General features: G+C 39.6%; 1 protein-coding gene across 6 annotated transcripts in view; it reads left to right on the forward strand.

Moving 5' to 3' along the window:
- The window catches only part of TP63 (tumor protein p63), a 223640-nt gene extending 197390 nt beyond the window's left edge, over positions 1-26250 (forward strand). For 5 of the 6 annotated variants that reach the window (XM_036851102.1, XM_036851103.1, XM_036851104.1 and 2 more), the window contains 6 exons: positions 1734-1816; positions 4732-4868; positions 16226-16383; positions 18587-18731; positions 20042-20135; positions 23091-26250. In XM_036851102.1, the coding sequence (XP_036706997.1) occupies positions 1734-1816; positions 4732-4868; positions 16226-16383; positions 18587-18731; positions 20042-20135; positions 23091-23387 (914 nt within the window). In that variant the 3' untranslated portion in view covers positions 23388-26250. Of the gene's footprint in view, positions 1-1733; positions 1817-4731; positions 4869-10860; positions 12241-16225; positions 16384-18586; positions 18732-20041; positions 20136-23090 lie in introns of those variants that run through there. The other variant, XM_036851106.1, reaches the window with a different exon arrangement.
- The last annotated feature ends 415 nt before the right edge of the window (positions 26251-26665 follow it).

A 26665-nucleotide genomic window follows, 5' to 3' on the forward strand; every position in this document is an offset into this window, starting at 1 on the left:
ACTAGCATTTCAAAAGCAAATCATCACGGTGAGGATTTCTTAGTCAGCAATGCTCCAGATATGACTGCCAAACCAGTAACGTCAGCATCATATGGAAACTGGGTAGAAATGCAAATTCTTAGTTCCCAGACTTGCTGAATCAGAAATTCTGGGTGTGAGGTCCAGGAACCTATGTTGTGTAAGACCTGCAGGTGATTCTGTTGCCAGCTAAAGTTTGAGAAGCAGTATCTCAGCCTATTGGTATCCATTTATTTTTCTATTATTGAGCATGAGGGTTGAAAATGCCACCTGCCCTCCTCTTGAATCTGGGGGAATAGCGAGACTTAAGAACACATTTTATAAAGCGCAGTCTGGGAAATATGCAGATCTGGGTTTCATTGAATCTTGATGTGTAGGACCCACTTGGGGCCTTAGTTACATCATTTATAGTGAGGCTAATGATTTAGGTCAGTTGTTTTCCAACTGGTCTTTTTAAGCAGTAAAAGCTTTTATTAAAGAAGTATTTCAAAGAATGCAAAATAGATGAAAGCAGAGCTGCTGTAGCTGAAGAAGCAGGAGTCGGGGTGAGCTGTGGTTTCACGCTCCACTCACACCACCCCTTGCCCGTGAGGTACACGTCCCCAGAGGCCTTCAGGTAACAGAGGTTCTTCAGGTAACAAGCGTTTGAAAACCATTGATCCACACGAGCTACTAAAGCGTGAGACATAATTCTAGAAGGTGGCTTGTGTAAGCCTGATACCACGACAGCAAGTATTGTAAAGAACATCACGCTATGAATTGTATCATGAAAAAGGTTTTAATCTTTTTACTGATTATTCTGCAAAAGAAATAAAAATTTTTGTTGCATTTTACAGAACAACAGTGTTATAACAACTGACCTCCATTAACTTCTGGCTGTTCAGTGTGATTTGCTTTTCCAGTTAGTCTCTTTTTCTCCCTGATTATTCCTCAAAAAATCATATACGTAGGATTTATATTATATATACAATATCAATAGTACATATAATATCCATAATTATATCTCTACCCTTATTTTCCTCTCGGGTCTGTCTGTTGGCCTAGCTCCGTACACTTCCCCGAGCACCTCAGTTACCAATAAATCAGTAACTTTCAGTAAGAACGATTATTTGAACTTTGGTAGGAGAATCCTCTCTATACCCTGGATCCTGGGTGTAGTTTCTACATTGTGGAAACCTTAGGGATTTATGAGATTAATTCACTCATTTTACCAAAGAGAAAACTGAGGTCCTGGAAAGAGAGACTGCTTATCAAAAGTTATGCGATGTACATACTGACATCGGAAGGGTAAACTCACAAGGCGGAATGCACTGGCAAGACAACCTCTATAGCATGCATTTACCTCCTTGGAAGATAAATGACCTGAAAAATAAAACACAAAACCAATGTATCTTCCTTTCCTGAACAGCTGTTCACAGACCCATGCCAGGAAGACACAAGGATTCCTGCAGCACTACTTAAGCCAGAGGCCATTTCCCAGCCTCCCCGACCTCCCCCAGGGTTTTCTTTCATTTGTTTTCCCTCACCTTCCCTCCTCCCCACCTCATTATTGCTAGGTTTACACCTAAGGTAAAAGCAATCATCACCAATTACTGGCTGCTTAGAACTAGAAATTCTAATCTCATAAGTGTTACTGGTGCTACTGTCTGTGTAATAAATGTATTTATTGCTTCAGAAATGTTCCCAGGATGAAACTTGCATTTTTCCTCCACCAGCTTTTCGTCAAAATACACACGGCATCCAGATGACATCCATCAAGAAACGAAGATCCCCAGATGATGAACTGCTATACTTACCAGTGAGTCTCCCTTGGGTATTCATGATCGCTTCATTTTCACCTTCTTTGAATGAGCTTTTACTCTGGGGTCATCTTTCGATTATCTGTGACAATGAGAAGAGGGTGATGGAGACTAGTGAGATAAAACAGAGAATTTATTTTTTGCAAAATTAGGAAATTACTCCTTCCCTCTACAGTTCTGGAACATATTAACAGTGTGGGCTCTTCTACTTACTGCTCACCCAGTCAAAGCTACCTTCCTAATAAAATTTTTCTTATGCAAATATTTAAAATTAATTTGTACTTCATTATTTAAGAGTGATAACATGATTTTAGACAGCATGGTCATACCAATTTAGGACTAAAATTTTGTCAGAAGGCATTCACAAAGTTGATAATACATAATGAATTGCCTGGGATTTCTTTTAGGGAGTGCTATAAAGAAAGCCAAGCCAGGCAGAATCCTCAATTATATGGGAATGGCCAGAGACTTGGCCTAGTTATTGTGTAGGAGCATTTTTCATTCCTACAAGGAATATAAGCCCTCTCAAGGTCACCAAGGTGCCCCTTTTTAGGCTATGGTTGTAGTTCATCGAATTCTTATTACCTTAGGTCTTTGCTATCTAGAGTGGCAGCAGAGTTTGGGTAGCCAGTATATCTCTTGATGCCATCTACACTGACTTGCGACACAGACAAGCTAGGCCAGGAGATCTGACTGGGATTAAAACTAAGCCACAGGTTTGGGTGTGCCGTGCTTGCTGCCCTTCCTTCCTCGGGCCCTGAAGGTCAGGTAAGGGAATTAGACTGCTTGCTGGCAGAATAATTAGACAGTGAGTTAGCTAAGATTCTCAGTGTCTTGTTTCTCAGGCTACATATGGAAACTGACGTGTGAACTCTTAAGTTAAACATTTTCCTGCTATACTAGATGTTCTGAAAGACCTAATATGTTTTCAGCTGATGAGATAGAAACCACTGGAAGAGCTGTTTTTTTTCATGAAATTTCAGTTTGTACTAATGGAGGAGATATCCTGTATTCTGTTACATCTTATTTTTAGTGACGAATTAGCCAAACTGAAATGTGTAAAGAAAAAAAATAACTCTTAACTTACCATGAATTTGGTTGGTATTTGTTGAGTGGCAGTAATGCAAGACCCTGAGCACTTAGAGATCAGTAGGATACAATTCTTACCTTCCAAGATCTTGCCTTCTAGTGAGGAGACAAATAGGCATAATGCAAAGAAATCAATGCTTCAGCAAAGCTAGGCATGACACTGTGGGAGCACATAGGAAGGATGGAAGAATCAGCCTAAAAGACAGGTCAGGAAAAACTTCTCAAAGAGCATGATCCCAGAGCTGGGATTAGTAGGAGTTAACCCAACAAAAGGTAGAGAAAATCTTTCCATTTCTGAATTCTGACAAACTCTGCCTCTCATGCTCAGGGAGGAGACAAGTGATGTGCTAGGGTGCACAGGGTAAACAGACACTCACTCTCGGGGTCAGGCAAGTGCCCTTTGTTCTCCACTTGCCTGTCTCTAGTCCTGGTCCTGCTCAGACTTTTTTTTTTTTAACATTTTTATTGGAGTATAATTGCTTTACAATGGTGTGTTAGTTTCTGCTCTATAACAAAGTGAATCAGTTATACATATACATATGTTCCCATATCTCTTCCCTGTTGCATCTCCCTCCCTCCCACCCCTGCATCCCACCCTTCTAGCTGGTCACAAAGCACTGAGCTGATCTCCCTGTGCTATGCAGCTGCTTCCCACTAGCTATCTATTTTACATTTGGTAGTGTATATATGTCCATGCCACTCTCTCACTTTGTCCCAGCTTACCCTTCCCCCTCCCCGTGTCCTCAAGTCCATTCTCTAGTAGGTCTGCGTCTTTATTCCCGTCTTGCCCCTAGGTTCTTCATGATCATCTTTTTTTTTTTTTTAGATTCCATATATATGTGTTAGCATACGATATTTGTTTTTCTCTTTCTGACTTACTTCACTCTGTATGACAGACTCTAGGTCCATCCACGTCACTACAAATAACTCAATTTTGTTTCTTTTTATGGCTGAGTAATATTCCATTGTATATATGTGCCACATCTTCTTTATCCATTCATCTGTCAATGGACACTTAGGTTGCTTCCATGTCCTGGCTATTGTAAATATCTGCTCAGACTTTTTAAAGCTTTTAAGAGACTCTCTTAAAGAAGGAAGCACATTTTACCTCTGCTGAAAACATGTGTCATTCTAGAGGTAATTACAGTTAATTCTAGTTATTTGTGGTACTTATGCTTTATAAAGTCACTGTGAACACTGTACTAGCAAATACTGAATCATTGCTCCTAGAGGAAATACAGGATTAGGTTCCTGTGAGCCTCTGGTCGTGTATTTAGTAACTGATCAATGCATTACCTTGTTTCATGTGTGTTTCTTATTTAATATATGCTGTTGATTCATTAACATTGAACTCACTGCCCATAGCACTATAACTCATGGCTGACCTAAGCTTATCTAGCACATATTATCTCCATAAGGCACGTCACAGCCTTCTTGCACTTAGGAACATGAGATAGCATGGCAGCTGCCCTTGGGAACTATTTTAAATGGAAAAATCACCCACAAAAAGTGAAAAATGTGGCCCTAACTAGACTAGAGAAGGACATCTGTTTCCAGCATGAGATCTGAAACAAAAAGGTGGAGCATCGCCTTCTTCCCCCTCAGCTGGGAACTTGCACAATGGTTGAATCAGCTTTTCATCACTCTGCGCATGTCTGTGAATGACTGCAAAGCCTGCCAGTGTTGTTTTTCCTGTTACAAATAAATGTTAACAAGTAGGCGAATTCGTCCATGCAGAATCCACAAATAATGAGCATTGACTGTACTTCTGATAGTTCTACAGCTCTTCATTTTTTCTTCACTTTTCTTCTGCTCTTTGACATAGGTGAGGGGTCGTGAGACTTACGAAATGCTGCTGAAGATCAAAGAATCCCTGGAACTCATGCAGTACCTTCCTCAGCACACGATTGAAACATACAGGCAGCAGCAACAACAGCAACACCAACATTTACTTCAGAAACAGTGAGTGTGTCCCTGTGTCCTTTTAGGAGACGTGAGTAAGATGACTGTTTATTCAGATCAGCAACAGGGTGATTGTCGGGTGATGTAAAAGATGAGGTTGTGAGCAGAATATGGTAGGTTCAGATGGGCTGGTGTGGGGCACCTTTTTTCACTTCAACAATCTTCTGGGTTTCTTATAACCTTCCCTTTGAGAAGTTCCACCTACATTTTGCAATTGAATACAAACCATTTCAAGTGAATTACAAAAAAGACTCACACTAACAGAATTAGTTCTCTTCTCTATGCCTCTGATCCAAACACGTCTATCAATAGTAGAACTTTGAGTACACACTCTATTCTAGTAATGATGTGTCTGTTTTAAAACATGTTGTCTTCCTTGTCTCGATAGATTATCTTGTCCCTCTCCTGGGACGCACACAATCCACTTTTGGGAAAACTGTTATAGAGACAGCACATAGGTTTTACTATAAGTGACTTGAGTGCTGTGTTGAGGATTCAGAGTCCCAGTGCGTGCTCATTTGGCAAACATCTAGATGCAGAAGGGCAAAGTGGCATCATATTGCCGTGTTTTAACATCCCCATTCTAGGTCTTCTTCCAGCGATACATGTTTACATCAATGAGGTCAGATTTTGCAACCATATTAGAATATACATACAACCTATTTACATGTTAAGTTTTACCTAGATTCTTGTATCTTTGATTATGTTAATTGTTTTATGACTAACCAGAATAAAATAGCTCTTGTAAAAGGAAGAGAAGTTGGTGAATCAGGACTCCACTTATACTTACCCTTCTGTGGTTAAGAATAATCACTTGTTAGCTTAAAAACTATTGTGTCTGTACTGGAAGTATTGCCAGAGTCTCTGTAGATAGATGTAAAATATAGACATTTGGGGGTCATTTTAGTAATTCAAGCATTTGACTTTATTCTTCAGGCAAAAATAAATAAATAAAACCAAAACCATCTTGCCTAAGTCAAAGATTGTCTTTTACAATAGAAATGTAAATGAGCAATAAATAGTGGATCTTTTCTCATATATTATTAGCTACTCTAGAGAGATACCTATGGAAAGTGTAATAAAAAGAGATTGTTTTTCTTTTTTAAATCAAAATAAATGTAGGTGAGAAGGTTGGACTGTATTTCTGATAGTCAGAAGGCATCCTCTGAGCCCATACCTACTGACTATGAGGTATGGGGTGGGCAGCAGGGGAATAGAAAATAAGTGTGCTCTCTCTTTAAAGGACTTCAGGCTCTTTGAGCATTTAAGACCTTTTTTGCCTGGAAGAGATCTCACCATTCACTTCTGGCACAAAAGTTTGCAAATCATAATTATAAGGTTTTAGAGTAAGGCTGACTGGAAATTTGAATCAGGCGGTTCCTTGGGGACACAGGGTACTCCAAAGGAGAATTAGAATTCAAGGTTACAGAATTCCCATTGCCAATCCTATGTAGTCTTTAGGATATCAGATAGAAATATATATTAAAACATTCAAGTGCAAAACTGATTTAGTTCTTATAAACTCATACAAGAGGAATCAAAGAAATAGACTTGTAACATCATTTACAAACCAAAAGGGGATAAATGCCTTCTCCAAGATATGCATGTCATGCTATTAAGACATACTCTCAGATCGTCACCAGTTCACTCTGGAAGTGTTTGGCTTAGCCAAAATGACCTCAGAAGAACTAATCCATAGCAGATCATGCTGAACTAGTTGCTCCGTGATTTCCTGCCTTTTTTTAACAGGAAAAGTTCTGTCAGTATTAAATGGTGTGGTTTGAAAGGTCTGACCCTCTAGCACAGGGGTTGGCAAACTTTATTTTCTGTAAAGCACCAGTAGTAAATATCTTAGGCTTTCTGGTCCATATATATGGTCTCTTGTAGCTCCCCAGTTCAGAAGCACAGCAGCAAACCACAGACAATATGTAAACAAATGAGAGCAGCTATTGCAATAAAGTTTTATTTTATGGACACTGAAGTTTGAATTTCATATAATTTTTACTTGTCATGAAACATTCTTCTTCTTTTGAATTTTTCCTACCTTGTAAAAATGTAAAAACTGTTCTTAGTTTATGGGCCAGGTTTGGCCCATTCACTATAGTTTGCCAATCCTTCTTCTAGATAAAAGAGTGGCTCCTTCATGGCTTCTTGAGGTTCATATTTTTTGATAGGAGTATCTGGAAGCTAATCTATATATTCTAAAGTAGAGAGGTATTAAAAGATTTTAGTAAGTCTTTTAAGGTGTCATTTCAGTATCTAACAAAACAACAGCAGCCTTTAACAGAGGCTTCTCTTGTCTTTCTTCTGGCTGAAAAAGACATGCCCATCTAGACACAAAATATGGTTCATCATCAGCTAAGACTGGAATAGTTGACGTGACTCGTGTAATAAGCTTTTTACCGAAGATCTGCTACGTGAAAGCAGTAAAAATAGAGATGAGATAGTTGAGGTTCCCGCCTTCCTATAGTTTACAGTTTGGTGGTGAATTCCTAACCAGAACACCTTTTGAATCTTAAGAAAGCTCTGGAAGTTTATTCTCAGTATCATGTAAGTTCATAGGACAATTTTAAACAACCTGTCTAGATTATACAGTAGAAGGAATAGTTTTGTCATAATTTTAGAGATTTTACAGGCCAAGATGATCTGTTTCAGTTGGGGGCAGGTGCATTTGTTTGTTTTACATGGAGTACACAAGGATATATAGTCCCATGTCCCTGGATGATGAGTTATCCAGGGCTTATAACTTATCTAGCCTAATTGGCTTGCATTGCTCTAAAGGGAAATTGTTTTATTTATAATTAATATTCCATAAAACAATCTATTTCATCAAAGAAGAAACTATATCTTAAAATTATTATTTTAAGAAGCTCAAAAGATTTTAGAGACATATTTTCACTTTTTTGCATGTGTGGTCACAGATAACTAGCGAGGAATTTGTAGCCCCATAGTTTCCTGTGGTGTCCATTTATATGTATCATTGCATGTTTTTGAGTGCTTGTCTCACAGTGTATAAGAGCTAACTTCAGCTGTGATAACTTGTGCATGGAAATATAACAGACTACAAAATGAAATCTTTGCAAAATATAGACATTTGGTCTAATTATGTCTTTGTTACATTATATATACATGGGTCTCCCTCCAATGATTGATATACATTTATATAAATTCTCCCGTTGCTGTATTCTTCAGCTCAGTTTTTTTCAGCTCTTTTATTTTTATACAAAGCTTCAAGAAAGAGCACGAATGATTAGACAAAGAAAACTGGAAATCTAATTCCTGGCAATCATTTGAAAAGAATACATCAGCTTGGAAAATGCCTATGATAGCCTGTGATTTCCTTTGCAAAAACTTAGTACCAATATGTTATGCTGGTAAGGAATCAATTTTATGCTTTTCTTTATAGTAGAGTGAAAATTAGTGGGAGGAGAATACACTCTGTATGAGGTAGCAATAAAATATTTTCAGTTTAATTGCTTCTATTAGTTCCTCACTATATGTTTTCTCGCTGCTTGCTTTTCATTTGTGCATGGTTTTCCTTTTTCAAAAATTCCTTCACAATTACCTTCATGATCATAGGCTTTCTGGAGGATAAATATTACACCGAGTTTTTGTGAATCGAGTTGTTATAGCTGTAAGTAGGCTTTATTCCATTTATAAGGAAATTTGATTTTAGTTGAATGGCTCACATTGGAATAAACATAGGGAGTTATGTTCATAGGAGCCAGAATCTAGTGAGAGGACAAATTGGACCCATTCTTGCCACCAGACTCCTTACCGTCATATTTTCAAGGGACATTAACTCTTAAGACAGTTTTGCAGAAGCCACTTGAGACCATTTTAGCAATCTTTATGACATGTGTACTTTTGACCAATACTATCTCTTGTTCATTTTTTTTCTTCTGTAATTTACCCTCCTTCTTGGGTAAGATCTGATCTGAGAGCAGCATTACTTTGTTAAAATTTTACTTAGCCCAACTCTGGAGAATTATTTTTAAGTTTCTACAGAATAGATGTACTTTGATTTTAATACAAATGTATGACATCCTGAGGAGCTCTTAGTGTTTCCTTCTCCTTTATGATCACTTGATGATCGCGGCTTATTAGTATCAATGATATAGGTCAGAGAATATTGGAGCAGAACAGGATCTTCAAGACTATAGTTCTAACCCCTTTGTGCTAGAGCTGGGGAAACTGAGGCCCAATGAACTACACCTGTGATTTCATAGCCAGTTCATAATAAATCTGAGACTAGAATCAGATCTGGAAGACATAGCTCTTTACAATATTCTGGACTGCTTCATTAGTTAAGAAAGTCATAATAAGAAAACACAAAGCAAGCATTCATTCCCATTTTTCTGTCCCTGTATCAGGTAGTTGGTATTTACCCTTGTGGTTTCAGTGTAAAGTCCTATTTCTTTAAGCTCATCTGGCTACGATTTTCTTCAAGAATGTTGATAATTCTTCCTCAGATTCATGTATCTGAGAAAGAAGCAAGTAATATTTTCAGAATTATCAATGTAGAAGAAAGCAGAAGACACAAATCTTTCTCTCTCTCACTGACAGATATGACTAATACCATATTTCTAAGTCTGACTTAGAAATTCTCCACACTTCCAGAATATTTGTTTGAAATTGCTAGTTTCATAGATAAAAAAAAGGTAAATATGGGCAGTTTCATGTGGTTCAACCTTATAGGTCATGGCACTGCACAAGCCTTTACAGTTTACACAGTTAGTTTAGAACTTCACGAAAATGTTAGGAAGTTGTCAGGACAGAGATTTATTAGCTCTGAAGTGGTAATGCAGAAAAACACCCTCAGATTAATTAAATTCAGATAGATTAAATCACTTTTCTAAGGTCTCACGTCTCATTGCAGAACTTGTCTCAGTTCTAGTCTCAGTGTGTAATTCTCTGGTCCAGACATTTTTTTCATAAGTGAAAGATGATTTCTGCATGTTGTCTTATTCAACCCTTGGTCCAAGAGAAGCCCCAAGATGTAATATCCACACAAGAAGTCGAAGCCATTGTTCTTTAGTTGGTAATAAATTGCTTCCCTACTAATTTGTATTCTGGCATCTTCTTTAAGATGATCTCAATTCTTGCTGGTGAGATGGCTTACTAAATCTCAGCACTGACCAAGTGAAAATTGCTTTGTTCCTTTGCAAGGAGTAACCAAATGTGATTCAAAAGCCATCTGGGCAGTAATTCCCAAACAGTTCATAGGGTTGCACAACCCTTAGGAAAATAAGAGGATTTGTTCCTGGCATCCTTGTGTCATAATTGATTTCTTCATTATGCAAAAGTTGTTTTGGTGAGTTTGATATGTGCATTTCTAGGCCAAGTTTGTGACTGAAAGGATTAGGATATTTATCCATCACAATCTGGGCACATGCAAAATGCTCATTAGTAGTTCTTTACAAAGGCATGATGACACAGCCCCCAGACTGATAAGATCATATTTCTTCATACTTCAGAGTTAGGCTAGACAGGAACAGTAATGAGGTATCATAATTGGGCAGATGACATTTTACAAAAGATTGAAGTTACTTCTTGACTCTGCATTCCTTTTTGCAATTAATTGAGTCCAATATGCCAAGCACCATACTAAGCATCTTGACCTACCTTGTATCAGTAGTCCTCAACTGAGTAACTTGTGGAATTTCTTAAAAGTATGTGTATGCCTGGGTCCCAGCCTGGTCTCAGAAAGGATCCGGGAAAATGCATTTTTTTAAAGTTCCACAAGTGATTCTAATAGTTCTAGATAGTTACCATTGCCTTCTCTCATTTCTTCTTCATAAAAATCTTGGGAAGTCATCTCTGAGTAATCTTAAAGGAAGGTAAAGAGGAAGGAACAAAAATAGCCGTGTGGCATTCTGTTCTGACTATACTATGATCATGAAGGTAGAAGGATGTGTTTCTGTATTCAGTTGATGTGAATATATGAAGTCCTAAGCCTTCATCTTTTCTTTTCTCTGGTTCCTCTCTGCAGTCTCCTTTCAGCCTGCTTCAGGAATGAGCTTGTGGAGCCCCGGAGAGAAAGCCCGAGGCAATCTGACGTCTTCTTTAGACATTCCAGCCCCCCAAACCGATCAGTGTACCCATAGAGCCCCATCTCTGTATTTTGAGCGTTACGTGTTTGTTGTGTTTCCGTGTGTGTGTGTGTGTGTGTGTGTGTGTGTGTGTGTGTATCAAGCCCTCGTAGCCAGGACTTGAAGACACTTTGGCTCAGAGACCCAACTGCTCAAAGGCACACAGCCACTAGTAAGAAAATCTTTGAAGGGACTCAAAACTGTACAAGAAAGGACATTTTCTGCAGATTCTGTATCCTTAGATCTAGCATTGGTCCATCAGGAACCCCTGTGTCTGTCTGTGAGCTTTTGTGTTGTTTCTTGGGAGGGAGGAGCTCAGGTTGGGAAGAGGGGCATTACGATGTTTATTGGAACCCTTTTCTGTTACCTTCTGTTGTGTTTCTAAAACTCATGAAGAAGCTTTTGAGCAGGTCTCAAACTTAAGATGTCTTTTTAAGAAAAGGAGAAAAAAAAGTTGTTATTGTCTGGGCAGAAGTAAACTGTAGGTGACTGAGAGACTCAGGCCCTTTTAATGCTGGTCATGCAATGATACTGCAAATAGTAACAAGCTAAGGTGTCAAATGTACTGCTGGGCAGAGAGGTAATAACTACCCTGAGTAGCCACTGCGGGGAATGATCTTTTCTTCTTTTTGAGAACTTGCATTGTCAGTATCCTCCCCTCATATGTAGTAGAAAGTTCATTAATTCTGTGTCAGGACCTGCCACTGCCACCCCATGTCAGCATCTGATGTGATAGTCTTCCTTGCTTTTGGAAACCCTCCAAAATTTGTGTTTGGACCCCAAGGCAGGTAAACCTCTTTTGTCATTTTAAGAGGAGGGTAAAACTACCCCAGTAATATTCTTTCAGGCAGTCATATATCATTCTTCCATGTCCACAATGGAATTCAAAGTCCTCTCACCAAATCTATAATTAACTCCTTTGATTGGAGCTCCGTAAAATCAGCCATATCACTGACACTGTTCAAATTGCCTTGTCCAGGACACTTATGCTTTATTTAAGTGATGTCCAAGCAGACACATTTTTAAATCAACACTCCTGGCCTAAAAATTAAAGACAGGAAGAATAGATAATTTTTCTTTTTTGGTTCAAAGACTTTAGAGAATCTATTTCCATTTTAAATCATATTTTTAAATAATAGTATAAAGACTAAAAAAATCTGCTCCCCACACCAGGTCACCAGCTCTTTATTCTTTGTCACCACAGCAATGATTTCTTGTTATTGAGGCTGTTGCTTTATGGATGTGTGATTTTAATTTTCAATAAACTTTTGCATCTTGGTTTATCTCGCAGTTTTTCTTTTCTGTCTCTTTTGCTTTTTTAAATTCCTTAAATGCTAGAATATTTTCATTTAAGTGCTTGAAGTACCATGTGTAAGTCTAAAGAACAAGAAGAATAGGTCACTTTGGTTCTGTCTACACTATTGTCATAGTTGGTGTTTTTATTTAAGATACTCTGTATCAAGGCCATCAGTCCTAAAAATAAATTTCAATGCCCATGTTAACTTGAAAATTTATTTTAGCCGTGTGCATGTTTAATTTCATCATAAAGAGCTAGGCACTATAGCATCATTTGTTCACATCTCTGAATAAACCTTGAGTTATATCTTCAGTTGCCAAGTTCACTAGAAGAAATTTAAATCAAATTCCAGTTTATTAAATAAATTGGCTTCCGTGACACTGGTGTTAGGAAATATCCAGAAATCTGTAGTAGAACCTGTTGTGCATAGGTTTAAGAAAAAAAATTACAATACGTTCTGATCTTTGAATAACAATTTTTAAAAACTTCAAAAACAACCGTTCTAAATAAAATTAATATAGTCACTTAGAAAAATACTTAAGAAAAACAAGAAAAATACTTGAGAATAAACATGTTTATGTTTTAGATAGAAGTATAATAGTAAAATCAGATGATCCTGTTACATTGGCACCGTTTTCAATTAATCTAAAAACTTTCTAATCCCTTTTAAGGAATTCACGAATTCCTTAAAGTGTTAGTGAGTATGTTTAATTTTTTAATGTTGGTTTTTTTCTTCCGGAAGTTTTTTTTTTCCCTTTCACCCTATTTTTATGGAAGTTTTTAATGTGTTTATAGTGATGTTTATATAAATGCATATATTTTATAATTACAGTTGATCTAGCTGGAGAATAAATGCTGCCTTTTGTCTTTAGAAGCAAGATTCCTCAGCTAGAGAGAAAAGTTACATGTGGGGAGGTACTGGGCAAAATTTCGAGGAGGAACAATTCCTTTTCTCATGTTCATGTCTTCCCTTTTTCTGACCTGCCCCATATCCACGGTGTTTTGCTCTACCCCCAATATCCCTTTCCCCTCTGGGATCCCACCATGCAAAAGTGGTTTGGTAAAATAGATTCACCCTGATGTATTGCCAAATTCCACTAGAGTTGCTTTTTCACTAGCAATGGAAGATTTAAGGCCAAAGAAGGAATCCTTTGGTGGAATTCTAGGACAAATTGTAGGACAATGTCCAGGGCACTTACATAATCTCCTTTAATCTTCATAACAAGTCTTCTGGAGTGAGTGTAATGCCTGTTCTACAGATTAAGTAAATGAGACTCCAGAGACCTGTATAATACCCAAAGTCACTTAATTGATTTGTGTCAGATCGAGAATGTGAACTCTGATATTTCGATTGGCTCCAAAATTTATGTTCCTTCTTTGTTTGTCTATGGTTTGTGACCTACCTTCCTCAACAATAATTTAAGTGGCTTAAAATAAATGAACTAATAAAATGGTCAAAAATAAAGACCACAAAAAACAGGAGAAAGGAATTGTAACAGGATTTGGAAGAAGGCATTCACTATAATTGAGGGTCCAGGGAAAATTCATAGCTCTTAAATACATTTTTACTTTCCTAGTGGTGGGCATTAATGATTCAAGCAATGCTTCCATTAGCTCTTGCTGTACATTTGACTGATTTGGGAGGATGGGAGAGATATGTAGACATTTATTTAGGTCACAGAGGACCAACCTGCCTCTGGAGTCTGGGCAACCTGGCATCTTTGTTACTTTGTGGTGGGCAAAGATAGAGGAAGAAGCACCTGGCAAAGCTTCTCTTGGTCACCTTGCCCTGAACGTTCCTGCACTTTGATATGGACTTACAGATGTTCCTAAGTGTATTCAAATGTGCTGACTCTTATTCAAGGCTTCTACACAGGGATGGAGTGGGTTTGAGGATAGCTGGGTCTCCCTTTACTATATCCCTTGCTCCCTGTACCTATTTCCTCTCACGACTTCAGCCACTTCTTGATGTAACCTATTGCACTCCACTGTCTTACTTCTGGGAAGGTGTCACAGAATGAAAGGAAAAACTCTTGGAATAGGAGCCAAGAGACCTCTCAGCCCATCAGTTAGCAATGTGTGACTTGGGCACATTTCTTCTTAGAGTCTTATATTTACCCATCTGTACAACAGGCATAATCATTTCTGCCCATCCCTACCCTGCCATCCCATGTCCTCCTCCACAGGGATGTGAGACTCATTTGGAAAATGGATAAAGGAGAACTTGGTAACCTGAAGAATCTAACAGTTGGGAGAGTTTATTATATAAACACCCATTTATACAACATGGATCTAAACCTGTCTTCTTGACAAGGGCTAAAGTGAGAAATCAATACCCTCCTACTTTAAGACAGTGATTCTAAAATGCAGCTGAATTGTCAATTGCACATTGTCATGTTCATTTATGCAAATATAGCATATTGTTTGAATTCCTCTAGCTGTGGCTCTTCAGTGATATGGAATGGAGCCTTCCCTGTTTTGTGTAATTATGGAGAATGCAGAGCGGCAGCTTTGAAGTCCAAGCCTAGCACGACTGTAGCACTCAGGTGTTAGAGCCACGTGTTATTTTTTCAAACATTATTATACCGTGTTTGTTTGGAACTTGTATTCATTTACAGAGCCTTCTAAATCTGATACACATACACACACACAAGCAAATAAAACTCAAAGAAACATTTTTCCTCTCTTCTCTAATAACAATATGGCTGCAGCAGGAAGGAGACAAATAGGAACAAAATAATACATTTTATTTGAGGAGTGTAAACAGGGAGGTTTTCCCCTTTTACATGCTCAGCCCAATCTTCATTCTCTGGTCACAATAATGACTCACTGTAAATGCCTGACGGTGTATACAGTTCTTCCTCACCTTATCTTTTTTGGTTCTCACCATAGCCCTACAAGGTAGGTTGGATTGTTATCCCCATGTATCCACTACTCTATGAGCTTCTCCGAGATGTGACCATTTCTTATTAGTTTTCCCACCTCTAGCATCTAACTCATGCAGTAAGTGTATATATTTTTAGTTTTTATATATTTTCATTTTCTGATGAGGGATATTTACTGGCTTGCACAGGAACCTATAGCTTTCTAACATATGCTGGAGGGAGACTTAAACGTTGTTTTTCTGACTCTATATCCTTCCCCGATTCTAGTAGATATCACTAGTTCTATATTCAAGAGAAAAGTCAGCAATGGCAGTTGAATAGGGAATGTCGTATATAACATAATACATAATATGACAAACCAATTCTAGTAAATTTCCAAATTGAAGTAACGCCGAATGGAAAACTGTTTTGTTTTGTTTTTTCTTTGTCTCTCAAGAGACTTGTGGAAACTTAACGGAACAGTTGTTTGGACTCCCAGGTTCCCCTTGTGTGGAGAGGCTGTTGACATTCCAATGGGTTCCCTCATGGCCCATGAACAGCTAAGCTGAGAAAGCATGCTTTCGTGTTGAGGCCTCTGCATGATGGCAGGTTGTGCTACCAGATGCCCTGTTTGACTGGCTTTGTGGTTATTTTCTGCATATGCCCAAATGGCCTAGGAAGCTATAGGTGAAATGCCTCAGCTGCCATTTAGCTTGGCGTCCCCATGTCTTTCATAAGCCTTTGGGTCTTCACTCAGTTCTTTTCCCTTATTGATTTTCACATTGAAAGGGATGCAGAAAACAATAGAGTGGAAAAGAGGATGCAATGATTTCCCCTCTCACAAAGGAGATGCTTTAGGAAGATATTCAGCTTTGTCCTCTACTCATGTAGGAAACACACGCTTTGATGATAGCCTTGTGATCCCTGCCAAGGTAGGAGAGATTCTCAGATAGAAACACAAATAAGTTCCTGTCATTGTTCTGGAGGAATATTTTTGCAAGTGTACAGTTAAGGCTGTGTTTTAATATGAGACCTGTTGGAAATGACCAGTCCCCACTCTTCAGTGTCCTGTGCTCACCATCCTTCCCGTGTTTGTGTTCCCAGGACCTCGATGCAGTCTCAGTCTTCCTATGGTAACAGCTCCCCACCTCTGAACAAAATGAACAGCATGAACAAGCTGCCTTCCGTGAGCCAGCTTATCAACCCTCAGCAGCGCAACGCCCTCACTCCCACCACCATTCCCGATGGCATGGGAGCCAACAGTAAGAGCATCTCCCTTTAGCTGCAGCTGGAGGACCAATAGGACTAGTGTAGGGGAAGACTTTGCTCTGGGATGGGGGGAAGGCTTGCTTTGAAGCTATGTGAGAGGCACAGTGGACAGGACAGATCAAAGTTGAGTAGCTTAAATGTCTCACGGTGAACTTTTTCTCACTTGTAAGATGTATGGTTCATTACAAAGCACACTGGTAGAGACAGAGAAGGCTGTTCCTTTAGTAGGGATAAGGATCTCTGTGAAAAAGAACAGTCCACTTCCTGCCAACCTGGATGGGGACCCACCTTCTACATTCTTTTAGATAGTCAAAAGGAAATATGTCCAATTTGTGGGAAGTAGCATAGTGTGGTGGACTTAAAATCTAGAGAAATAGATGGTAGTCTGGACTCTATTGCAGCGTTAGCTGCATAACTCTGGACAAGTCACCTCTCTGCTCTAAGGCTCAGTTTTCCATTCATAAAATTATCACTCTGCACAGTTAACAGTTTTTGCATCTGTGGCCCTACACTTTTGGGCTTCTCAACTCATCTTTTCCATCCTATACACAGTTATTAAAGAATTGACATAGGGAAAGGAGTCTCCCTTTTATTTATTCACACACAGATTCCTCATATCAACTAAGTATAACTATAAGAGACAATGTGAGAATCGGGCCTCGACATGGATGATGATTGGTGCATAGCTTTGCTGTAAATATAATTAGCTTGTCCACTGGAACTTAACCTAGCAGAGTGGATACCCAAACTTGAAAGGAAAAAAGGATGGTAAAAATGCAGAAGGGATGCAAAAGCCTAAATACTGTCCATGTATCCTATAATCAGCCTCATAAAACAGTGCCTCAGTCTTGTCCTAGAAATCGTTCATTATTTTGATCAAGCCTTTAAACTTGCATTTCACTGTTGCCTTGAAGAGACTGGGTTTTCTTAAAGAAGTTAAGGGAGGCTAAGATTATGACTCTTTCTGGTTCTGATAGCACATGTTTAGATTTTAATGAGATAAGAGATATATGAGGTTTGGTTTGGTTACCTGGTATGACAATGAAGGCATTAGAGCCAGACGGCTCTCTCACTAGTGACAAATACATCCTAAGACTCTAAACCTGACCCTTTGGCAGGTCTGCTGCTTTGACAGGAAAAGGAAAAGGAACCATTTATTTTTTGCTTTCTTTCTGGTGATGTCTTAGAGTCCCCAGGTTTTTCTTGAGATGACAAAATAGCGGCAGTGGTAATGATCCTTCACATTTGTGTAACAGTTTACTTACTTTTTCTTATTTATGCTTCATAATTTTCCTCTGATGGCATCAGGAAAGTCAGAGGGGAAACCGATAAGACATGCTAGGCCTATGCTCTTTAGCTGGCTAGTTGGTGGCAGAGGCCTTTACCCTTTGCCACACTACTGTTCACTGAAGTAGAAGCAAATTACATTCATCTTTTTGTAGATATGTTATTTTGCTCTTTTTTTTTTTTTTTTACCTGAAGACAAAATTTGTTTCATAAATATTATTGGTATTGAGCTTTTCTTCTCTATAGGTGAATGTTTACAGTTTATGGTTTAGTAAGAAACCAATCCAAGTTGGTGGTGTTCCCAAATATAATCCTGAAATGGACCAGAAAAAAGAGCTGGGGTCTTTCATTGCATCCTTCCTTATGAGGCATTTGGTTCCCTACAAATATTGCAATAAAGCCTCCCATTCCCAAACCAATATTCCAAAGGGCCCTCTCTCATTCACACGTTTGTTCACTTAAGTTTTCTGAGCATCTGCTCTGTGCCAGGCACTGTGCTCGGGTCTGTGGGGACCCAGACGTGTATAAGGTCTAATCTCCATGCTTAAGGAGACTAGCCTAGTGAGGGAGACAGAAATATAACCCATGAAGACAAATACAAGGGAGACTATATTAACATCAGGAGCAGCAAGCAATTGGGACAGAGCATTAGAAGTAGAGAACAAAGTGGGAAGAGATTGTCCTAAGAGAATGTACCAAGGTCAAGAAGTATGTAATTAGTTTGGAGTTTGGCGACTATTCTGTTCAAGGAGATGTAGGGTGCTTAAATGGGTGTAGTGAGAGATAAGACTGAAAAGGAAGGTTGGTAGATGAGGCCCTTGGTAACATTAAGCCAGGTGAGATGGACCACTGGGATGCTGGTATGTGATGACGGCAGTAACCCTCTCTGTTCCTCCTGCTTCTGTTCAGTTCCTATGATGGGCACCCACATGCCAATGGCTGGAGACATGAATGGACTCAGCCCCACCCAGGCCCTCCCTCCCCCTCTCTCCATGCCATCCACCTCCCACTGCACCCCCCCACCTCCGTACCCCACAGATTGCAGCCTTGTCAGGTGAGTCTACAGCATGCGCCCCTGGGGGCCTGTCCTAAGCATCTCTGGGTGGTGGAGGGTGGACACTGTCAAAGTTAATAGCACAGTTGGAAAGAAAGCAAAGCAGCCCAGTGGTTGACGTTCAGCCACTGTTATCTCTGATCTATGGAGTCATCAGCAGCGTTTAATCAAAGCAAACCACAACAATCAGCATGGGAAAAAGTGAACATGTGAGTTGATAGGCATATAATTTTTCATGCCTGTTTCCCACATCTTCACTTACTCCCCTCCTCCTCCAACACATTTTTACAGTAAGCTGTGGCCTTCAAATTGGTGCTCAGGGCTGGGGTTCCCAAATGGGCACTCAACTTGCTATCTCGCTCCCTTTCCTGCTCTCTAGGCCTCATAGCTCTCAGCCACCATGGGATCATTATTTTGGAGTTGGATGTCCATAAAAAAAGTTTGAATGTTAGTAAAACTGACAGGGACTTTCAAGAACCTGATGGCCTCTTTTGCTTTGTCGTATGGGAACTGGGGACATTCCAGGAAAGGGAGTTCAGATAGCCAGAAGAAAGAAAGGCATGAAGTCTGGAAAATTCTGTTTCCAACAGAGGCAAGCATCGGTGCCCAAATCTCATGCCTAGTGCCCTGCTTCATGTGCAGAATGATTTTTTTCATTTGGCTGCTGGAATAATATGTGTTGGTTCCCATGTGATGGATGCAACAGTACTAGCAGGGTCAGAGGGGTGGCAAAGGGCATGGCTCATCAGCCAGCATCTGGCTCTGTGACGGTGGTGGCATCACTGATCTGAGACCAGAGCCGTAAAGGAGGGGGTTTGTATTTTGATGAGGATGCCAATCAAAAAGCATGGATGACTTCACAGTATAGTGGCCTAGTTTTTTCTTAGCCACATAAACCATTCTCAGAAACCCCAGGTATAAACAATGGAAGGAAAGATGCTCTTTTTGAAGTGAAGAGCTAGGAGGCAAGAGGGCTGGAAACCTGAGCACTGGACTCCTTCCTTTCACCCCCTGCAATGGCTCCTAAGACACTGATATGGAACCCCTAGAATTCCACCAGTCACCATTTGAAAAACCTCTGCTCTGCAGGCATCTTTAAACAGTTGATTTTAATTTGATAGACCTAAAGTTCGTGTCCCTAATCATCCCCAGACCTCCAATCCAAGGCCCCACATATATTTTATCTGCCCCTAATCTCTTATGTAGGGCATCCCAGGGCAAAATGTTGGGTTTTCCTTTATCTTGCCAATGCAGTTGGGGTGAACTTTCTTTTTCTGTTTCCTCCTTCCTCTTCCCTCCTCCCTCTGCAGTTTCTTAGCGAGGTTGGGCTGTTCATCATGTCTGGACTATTTCACGACCCAGGGGCTGACCACCATCTATCAGATTGAGCATTACTCCATGGATGTAAGTAACCGTTAGACTTTTCTCTTGAGTTTTATTCCGTAAATTCCTCCCTCTGGTGACATTCACCTTGTAGTTGAATCCCCTCTGTTTTTTGTCCTACCCCCAGTCCTCAGTTTTACTGGGACACATAACCATATTAGAAAGATTCCCAGGCCTCCGCCTCTACATAGGAGAAGTTCAGGATCAGTGGTCCTCAGCTTCTCTGATCAGTCAGCAGTTGTCTATTGTGTGCATACTATATGCAGAGTGGGAGTGACATCTGATTCCCACCTTCAAGGAATGTATGATCTCTAAAGAATTCAGAGGACTTTTTGGTTGTTCTCATTAACTGGTGTAAGACCCCAGGGAGGATCGCAGGAATCAGGTGATGTTATTCTCACTTTAAAACATGGAGAGACGACAATATGGTCATTTGCCATGATGGGTTGATGACAGAACCAGGAATAGAACCCTGAGATGTAAGCTTCTGGTCTTTAACTCTATTGAGTGGCCTTTTCTGCCTTTCTTTAAAATAGGATGTCACAGAGGATTGAGCTGTGCCTCTCAATTAGAACCATACGTTCATTCATGGTCAATTCTACCAGAATAGGACCCAGCCATCCCTGATCACTGGGAAAGATCACTGGTCATGGGTTCAAGTCCCAACTATGCTTCTTAGTGGTAATGAGAACTTGCGGTTATCACTTAGCTTCTCTGGACCTCAGTTAATCAAATTAGGTTCAAAATCATTGCCTTCTGGCTCTGATAGTCTTGGAAGCAAGCTGGATAGGAGGGGACATTTTCTTGCTTCCTACAGCACTTCTTGAACTACTGTTCATGTGGGTGGGAGCTCATTTTGCTCTGGTTTACAACAATCTGGTTTTCCTCCCAGGCTGCTCTTCATGCTGCTCTCTTTGGGGTTCACTATCCTCCTTTCTAGCTTCCAGAGGGCCCTTTGGGCTGGTGGAAGAAGATACTCTCTGTCTCTGCTGCCGCTTCTGTAGTTGGGACCTCTTTTTGCCCCCCACCCCCCCTTGAGCACCGATGCTAGAGACGTCCCTGCAAGCGTGAGAGCACCTCTGCCCTCTGGTGACAAGTATATGCTATGCTGCCCCTATGCCCTCCCCTCTCCACTCCCTCAATCACCCCTGGCTGCTGCGCCCTGATGGAAGAAATTATAAGTAAAAGCTATAGAGAAAGCTTCAGGAGTACGTTCCGACAAGTTTCAGAGAACTTTACAATGATGTCCATCCACTGAAGGCAGTTTGACACAAGACGGTGTGTTGCCCTGTGTCTGAGAGCCTTACATGATGGAACAGGAAATGTGTCCCTTCCCTATATTTGCAAAGTTTTACCTTCAACTGTCTCACTGTCCCCACTGGGGAGTACGTCAGGATGCCCCTTTGGCTGCTAGGATCTGCTGATGCTCTCCACAAATCTATCTCTGCTGGTGTTGGCTAGGTCCTGGGCCAGGCTCTGGGCCACAGCTTTCTCACCTGTCAGTATAAGTTAAAATCTATCCAGAGAGTAATGCAGATTAATGGAGCCTAGTGTACAGAGAGTTTGGGACTTATTGGGAGTTTCAGAAGCATAAAGAACTATGCTCACTTATCTATTTGTGGAATAACTTCTTTATAATGTATGCTAGAATAGGAAATTGGAGTACCCACACTGCACATTTCCAAATTAGGAAATATTGGGAGGCTATCTGATTTCCGCATCCTCACTTCAGCTTCTTCCTGCTCATCACTGGAAATAGACACCTCCTTTTCCGCTTGTCTCTCAAGACCAGTCTCAGTTACTTCACATACCTCCCTGGAAAAGGAATATGGTTAAATTTTGGAGTTGTTATAAGTATTCCCTCTAAGATGCAAGGATGGGTTAATCATGGTATAACATAGTAATAATTCAGATGATTTAAGATTTACATAGTGTACTTTATAATTTGCAAAATACTTTCATATCCACATTTGCATATGAGTCCACAGTATGTGTTGACCTAAAAAGGAATTGTATCCCATTTTACCAATGAGGAAACTGAGGCCAGTAGAAAATAAGTGACTTAATGAAGGTCTAGAGCCAGTCAGTAACAGAATAAGAACTTCTGTCAAGGTCTTCTGACTCTAAGCACAACATTCTTTCTACCTACCATACTGCTCCATAAAAAATGCGCGCCAACACTAAAGCTAATGAGGAGCTAGTGCAGGTAAACAGAGATGCGACCACAGTTAGTTAAGATCAACCATCTTTGTAATGCCTTCTACCCCCAACCACAGAACATGGACACGTACTCTGTATTTTGATACCCTGATTTATCCAAACACCAAGAAACCTTTTGGCCATTAGGGCAGTTTTAGGCTCAGAGGAGGTCCTGAATCCACAGTTCATTCACTTAATTGTGTAACTTTAGAATTATCAACCTCTCTGACCTTCAGCTTTTCTGTCTATAAAATAGGTGGAATAATATCTACCACTAATCTTAGCATTAAATGAGATCATGAATAAAAAATAAGTAGTTCAACCCCTGGCATGTCGAAAGTGTTCAATATCTGTTAGTAATCTTTTGTTCCCATCTCCTCATTTGAGAAGTGGTGGCATTCCATTAATATCTTTCTTCCAGTGATTAGAGCGAGGTAGATCTGAGAGTTGGAAGTTTCCTTTACCTGATGTTTTAGTTTGGGGATTTGTGTTCTCTGATCTAAATATTACCTCTATTTTACCACTGAAGAAACTGAGACCAATAGAGAATAAGTAAAATGCTACCTACAAGAAGAGATGGCACCTCCAGCCTGTATATCTGTGCTTGGTTACATATATGCCAAAGATTAATAAAGAGCTAATTTTATTTTCCAATGTAGAGTTCAGTAAATGCAGGTCAGTTAAAGCCGAGCATTGGGGAATGACAGAATGGTGTGGACTAAATGTCAGTTTGTCTCCTTGTCTTAATTCTTCCTGATTTGCTTCCCTATTGCACAGGATTTGGCAAGTCTAAAAATCCCTGAGCAATTCCGACATGCCATCTGGAAAGGCATCCTGGACCACCGGCAGCTCCATGACTTCTCGTCCCCTCCCCACCTCCTGCGGACCCCAAGTGGTGCCTCCACAGTCAGTGTGGGCTCCAGTGAGACCCGGGGCGAGCGTGTAATTGACGCCGTGCGCTTCACGCTCCGCCAGACCATCTCCTTCCCACCCCGCGATGAGTGGAATGACTTCAACTTTGACATGGATGCTCGTCGCAACAAGCAACAGCGCATCAAAGAGGAGGGGGAGTGAGATGAGCGTTGCGGTTCGAGCTCTTTCCGTCTTCCCACCCCCTAACCCCACTACCAGGCGCCACTGTTTGACCAGCCAAGCATTCTTCCTAGCTCCCCTCCTTCCTCTTTTCAGTCAGGTTTCTTAAGGGAAGGAGAAGGAAGAGGCTACTTTTTACCTAATGTGCAACCTGGCATCTGATTGTGATTCTGGCTTTAAGCCTTCAGGTCTCTTGCTTGCAGGACTGTAATTGTCATGGCTAGGTAGAAGTGAGCAAAAAAGCAGTGTGTGTCTCCTTAAGCTGCAGAGGTCTCTCCTTGACTTTTATAAAGCATTTTCACCCTTATAGTCTAAGACTATATATATAAATATATAAATATACAGTATATATTTTTGGGTGGGGGGCATTGAGTATTGTTTAAAATGTAATTTAAAGGAAAAAAAATTGAGTTGCACTTATTGCCTTTTTTTTTTTTTTTTTTTTTTTTTTTTTACTTTTTGGATGGCTTATCTATACCCCATCTCTCAAGGCCAGCCATGTATGGTAATAGGTATCTAGATCTTGATAGGACATGTGAGTGACAGTGACATGTAGGTGCCTTCAGTTCTTTTGATGCTAAACACATGCCACATCAAACCTTTGGTTAGATCTGCTTGTTATTATGTGGGTGAGACTGTATACATATGTACACGATTCTCTATGTTGGTATATTTTATGTTACTGATATCCCTACTACTGATGATGGTTGCCTTTGGGGTGATTTAGTTCAAGTGCAAGAAAAAGTTCATGTTCACGCTATCACTCACCATAGGAAAGGAAATATTCTCTCTTGCTTTTGGTTGGGATTGGGGAATGTGAGTCATGGCTAAAATTCTTAAAAAGTCATGGAAGCCAGTTCAATAACACCTGGTATCACGTGTCTGGGTATTTCAGCAATCTCCTCAAATTTAATGCCAGACACCTTAACTCTCAGTATTTTTTGGCAAAGCATTAGCTGCCAGTACAAACACCTGTAAACCAAATTTTCCTACTAGATTGATTAACTCAATTACACATTTGCTACCCTTGTTAGAATTAAGGTTGATTTGATTGGGATGAATGCCATCGGCCTAGTTCTTGCAATAAAGCTTTAATGTCTATTAAGAATATCCAGGAAAAACAGGAATCATACAGAGCTATTGAATCTCCACTAAACAGTAAGAGATCTCAGTGAGCCATGAATTGAAATACTTGGAGGACTTTTTGAAACATAAATAGTATTATTTGGCAAATGTTTCTTCTAACGACCCTCACATTCTATAAAATTCTGCATATAGAGGCTTGTTGATCTTTCTCTCTTCAAGGTTTAAAATAGGAGCAGTGATTTGGAAAATATAAAATTATGAGATCAGTTTTCCTAAAGCATCAGTTGTATCACCATATCACTTTTCTTTTTGAACAATAATAGTTTCACTTTGTTGGAAAGTAACTGTGAGAACCCAGTTTCCCGTCCATCTGTCTTCTGGACTGTGCATACACATAAAAATGTCCTGACAGATCAGAGGATAAGCCTTCCATTGGAGATGTTGCCTGAACCACATAAGCAAAGAGTTGTCTTCAGACTCTGAAAAAACGTGTAAATGGAGATATTGCTGTACATCTTTTAGAAACATACTTTGTAGCAAATACTTTTTTTCAAACTATGAAACAAGTATTTTGTATATATGCTAATGAGCTCTAAAAGCCTGTCGTGCCTTCTGGTAAAGGGCTATCATTGCACATAAGCTTCCATTTTTATTTTAAAGTGCAAAAGGACTAATGTGGCTCAAAAATATATATGAGTTTCATCTGAAAAGTGTATATATGTTTTGCAAGTGAACGTGCATACTTTGTGTTTCACTATCTTTTTCTTCTTGGGATACCGGGTTTTCCAGAACCACAGTTGAAACTTTTTTTGTTATTATTATTGTTTTTATATTTTCCTGGAAACACCATTTAGTAAGACTACAATGTCAAATTTTAAAATGCCATTACTGTAAGATGGGGGGAAGGGAAAAATTGATTTTTATTTTTTATTTTTTAGTTTTGTATGTTAAAGAGAGTGAGTCCTTGATTTCAAAGTTTTATTTTGCATAAATGGTAATAAGCACTGTTAATATGTGGAACAAGCATGCAGGTTTGAAAACCTATTAACAGGAAGAATGAAAGCCATGCCTTGGCAATGCTAGGAGGGCAAATGGCTTCCTGGACTATCATGAGTGTTTGAATAAACCTAGGACATCTTCTGAGCTATTTCAGCACTCTTCAGGTGGCACTAAGGACTCAGAAATTCCTTCACTGTATATCATGGGTTTGGCATGAGCCAAAGTGAGGCACAACTACTGGCCTCACATCCTGGTGGCAACTTACGTTTTTTGAGTGTATGAGTAGCTAGCATGAGGGGCAAAAGAATATTAAGACAGACAGAGGGGGCATGGGCTTAATGGAGTTCTTGTGGCCTCAGTTCAGTACAGTTAGCTGAAGAATGGATAGATTTTTGTTTGGAGTTGATTAGAAATGGAAATGGAGACTAGAACTTACTTCATTAAATCCATTTACCTTCTGTTTTCTTGATATTCCCCTAAAGTATAGTATGCAGGATGTTGAATGTTAAAAGGTTGCATTTTTTTTATTATTTTTATAATTGTAAAAAATTAAGTCAATGCCAAATGTTTTATATGCTTTATTAATGTTTTTGAAAAGGTTTTCTTATAGATGTGATGTTTTTTTTTTTTTTTTTTTTAAGCTTCAGTTGCTTGTCTTTTGGTATTTTGGGTAATGGGCTTTTGGTGAGCCAGAGGCAAATCCACAAGCCACTTATGTTTGCCAGGACATGCAATAAAATTAAAAAATAAATAAAAATGCATTGAGAAATGGTGTTGGGTGTGTGTGTGTGTTTGTCTGTCTGTCTGCCTGCCTGTCTATCCTTTGGCCTTATTTTTATTGAGGTAGAGGAAAAAATACTGAAAGAAACATTAGAGAGATTCAAATATTGATACTTCTAATCCTGAAACAAAAAATCATTATTTTCTTATTTTAGCCAATCTAAAGACCAGGAATATACACCTCATTTGGTACACAAGATACTCGCAGATTTAATATGTTATTTGATTGAGGTGAGAATGAGTTTGCTTTGGAACAGGGACTAGACTGCAGATATTCCTAATGTCTAATTTAGTGACCTTCCCATGGTGCTCAGCAATGACCTCCTCAGGACTGCGGGCTGGCATGCAGATTACTCTGATTTTATGTGGGGACAGCATTGCAGATGGTGGGCTGT

The sequence above is a fragment of the Balaenoptera musculus genome, chromosome 4 (assembly GCF_009873245.2).
Source record: "Balaenoptera musculus isolate JJ_BM4_2016_0621 chromosome 4, mBalMus1.pri.v3, whole genome shotgun sequence".
In the NCBI taxonomy this organism is placed as follows: Eukaryota; Metazoa; Chordata; class Mammalia; order Artiodactyla; family Balaenopteridae; genus Balaenoptera; species Balaenoptera musculus.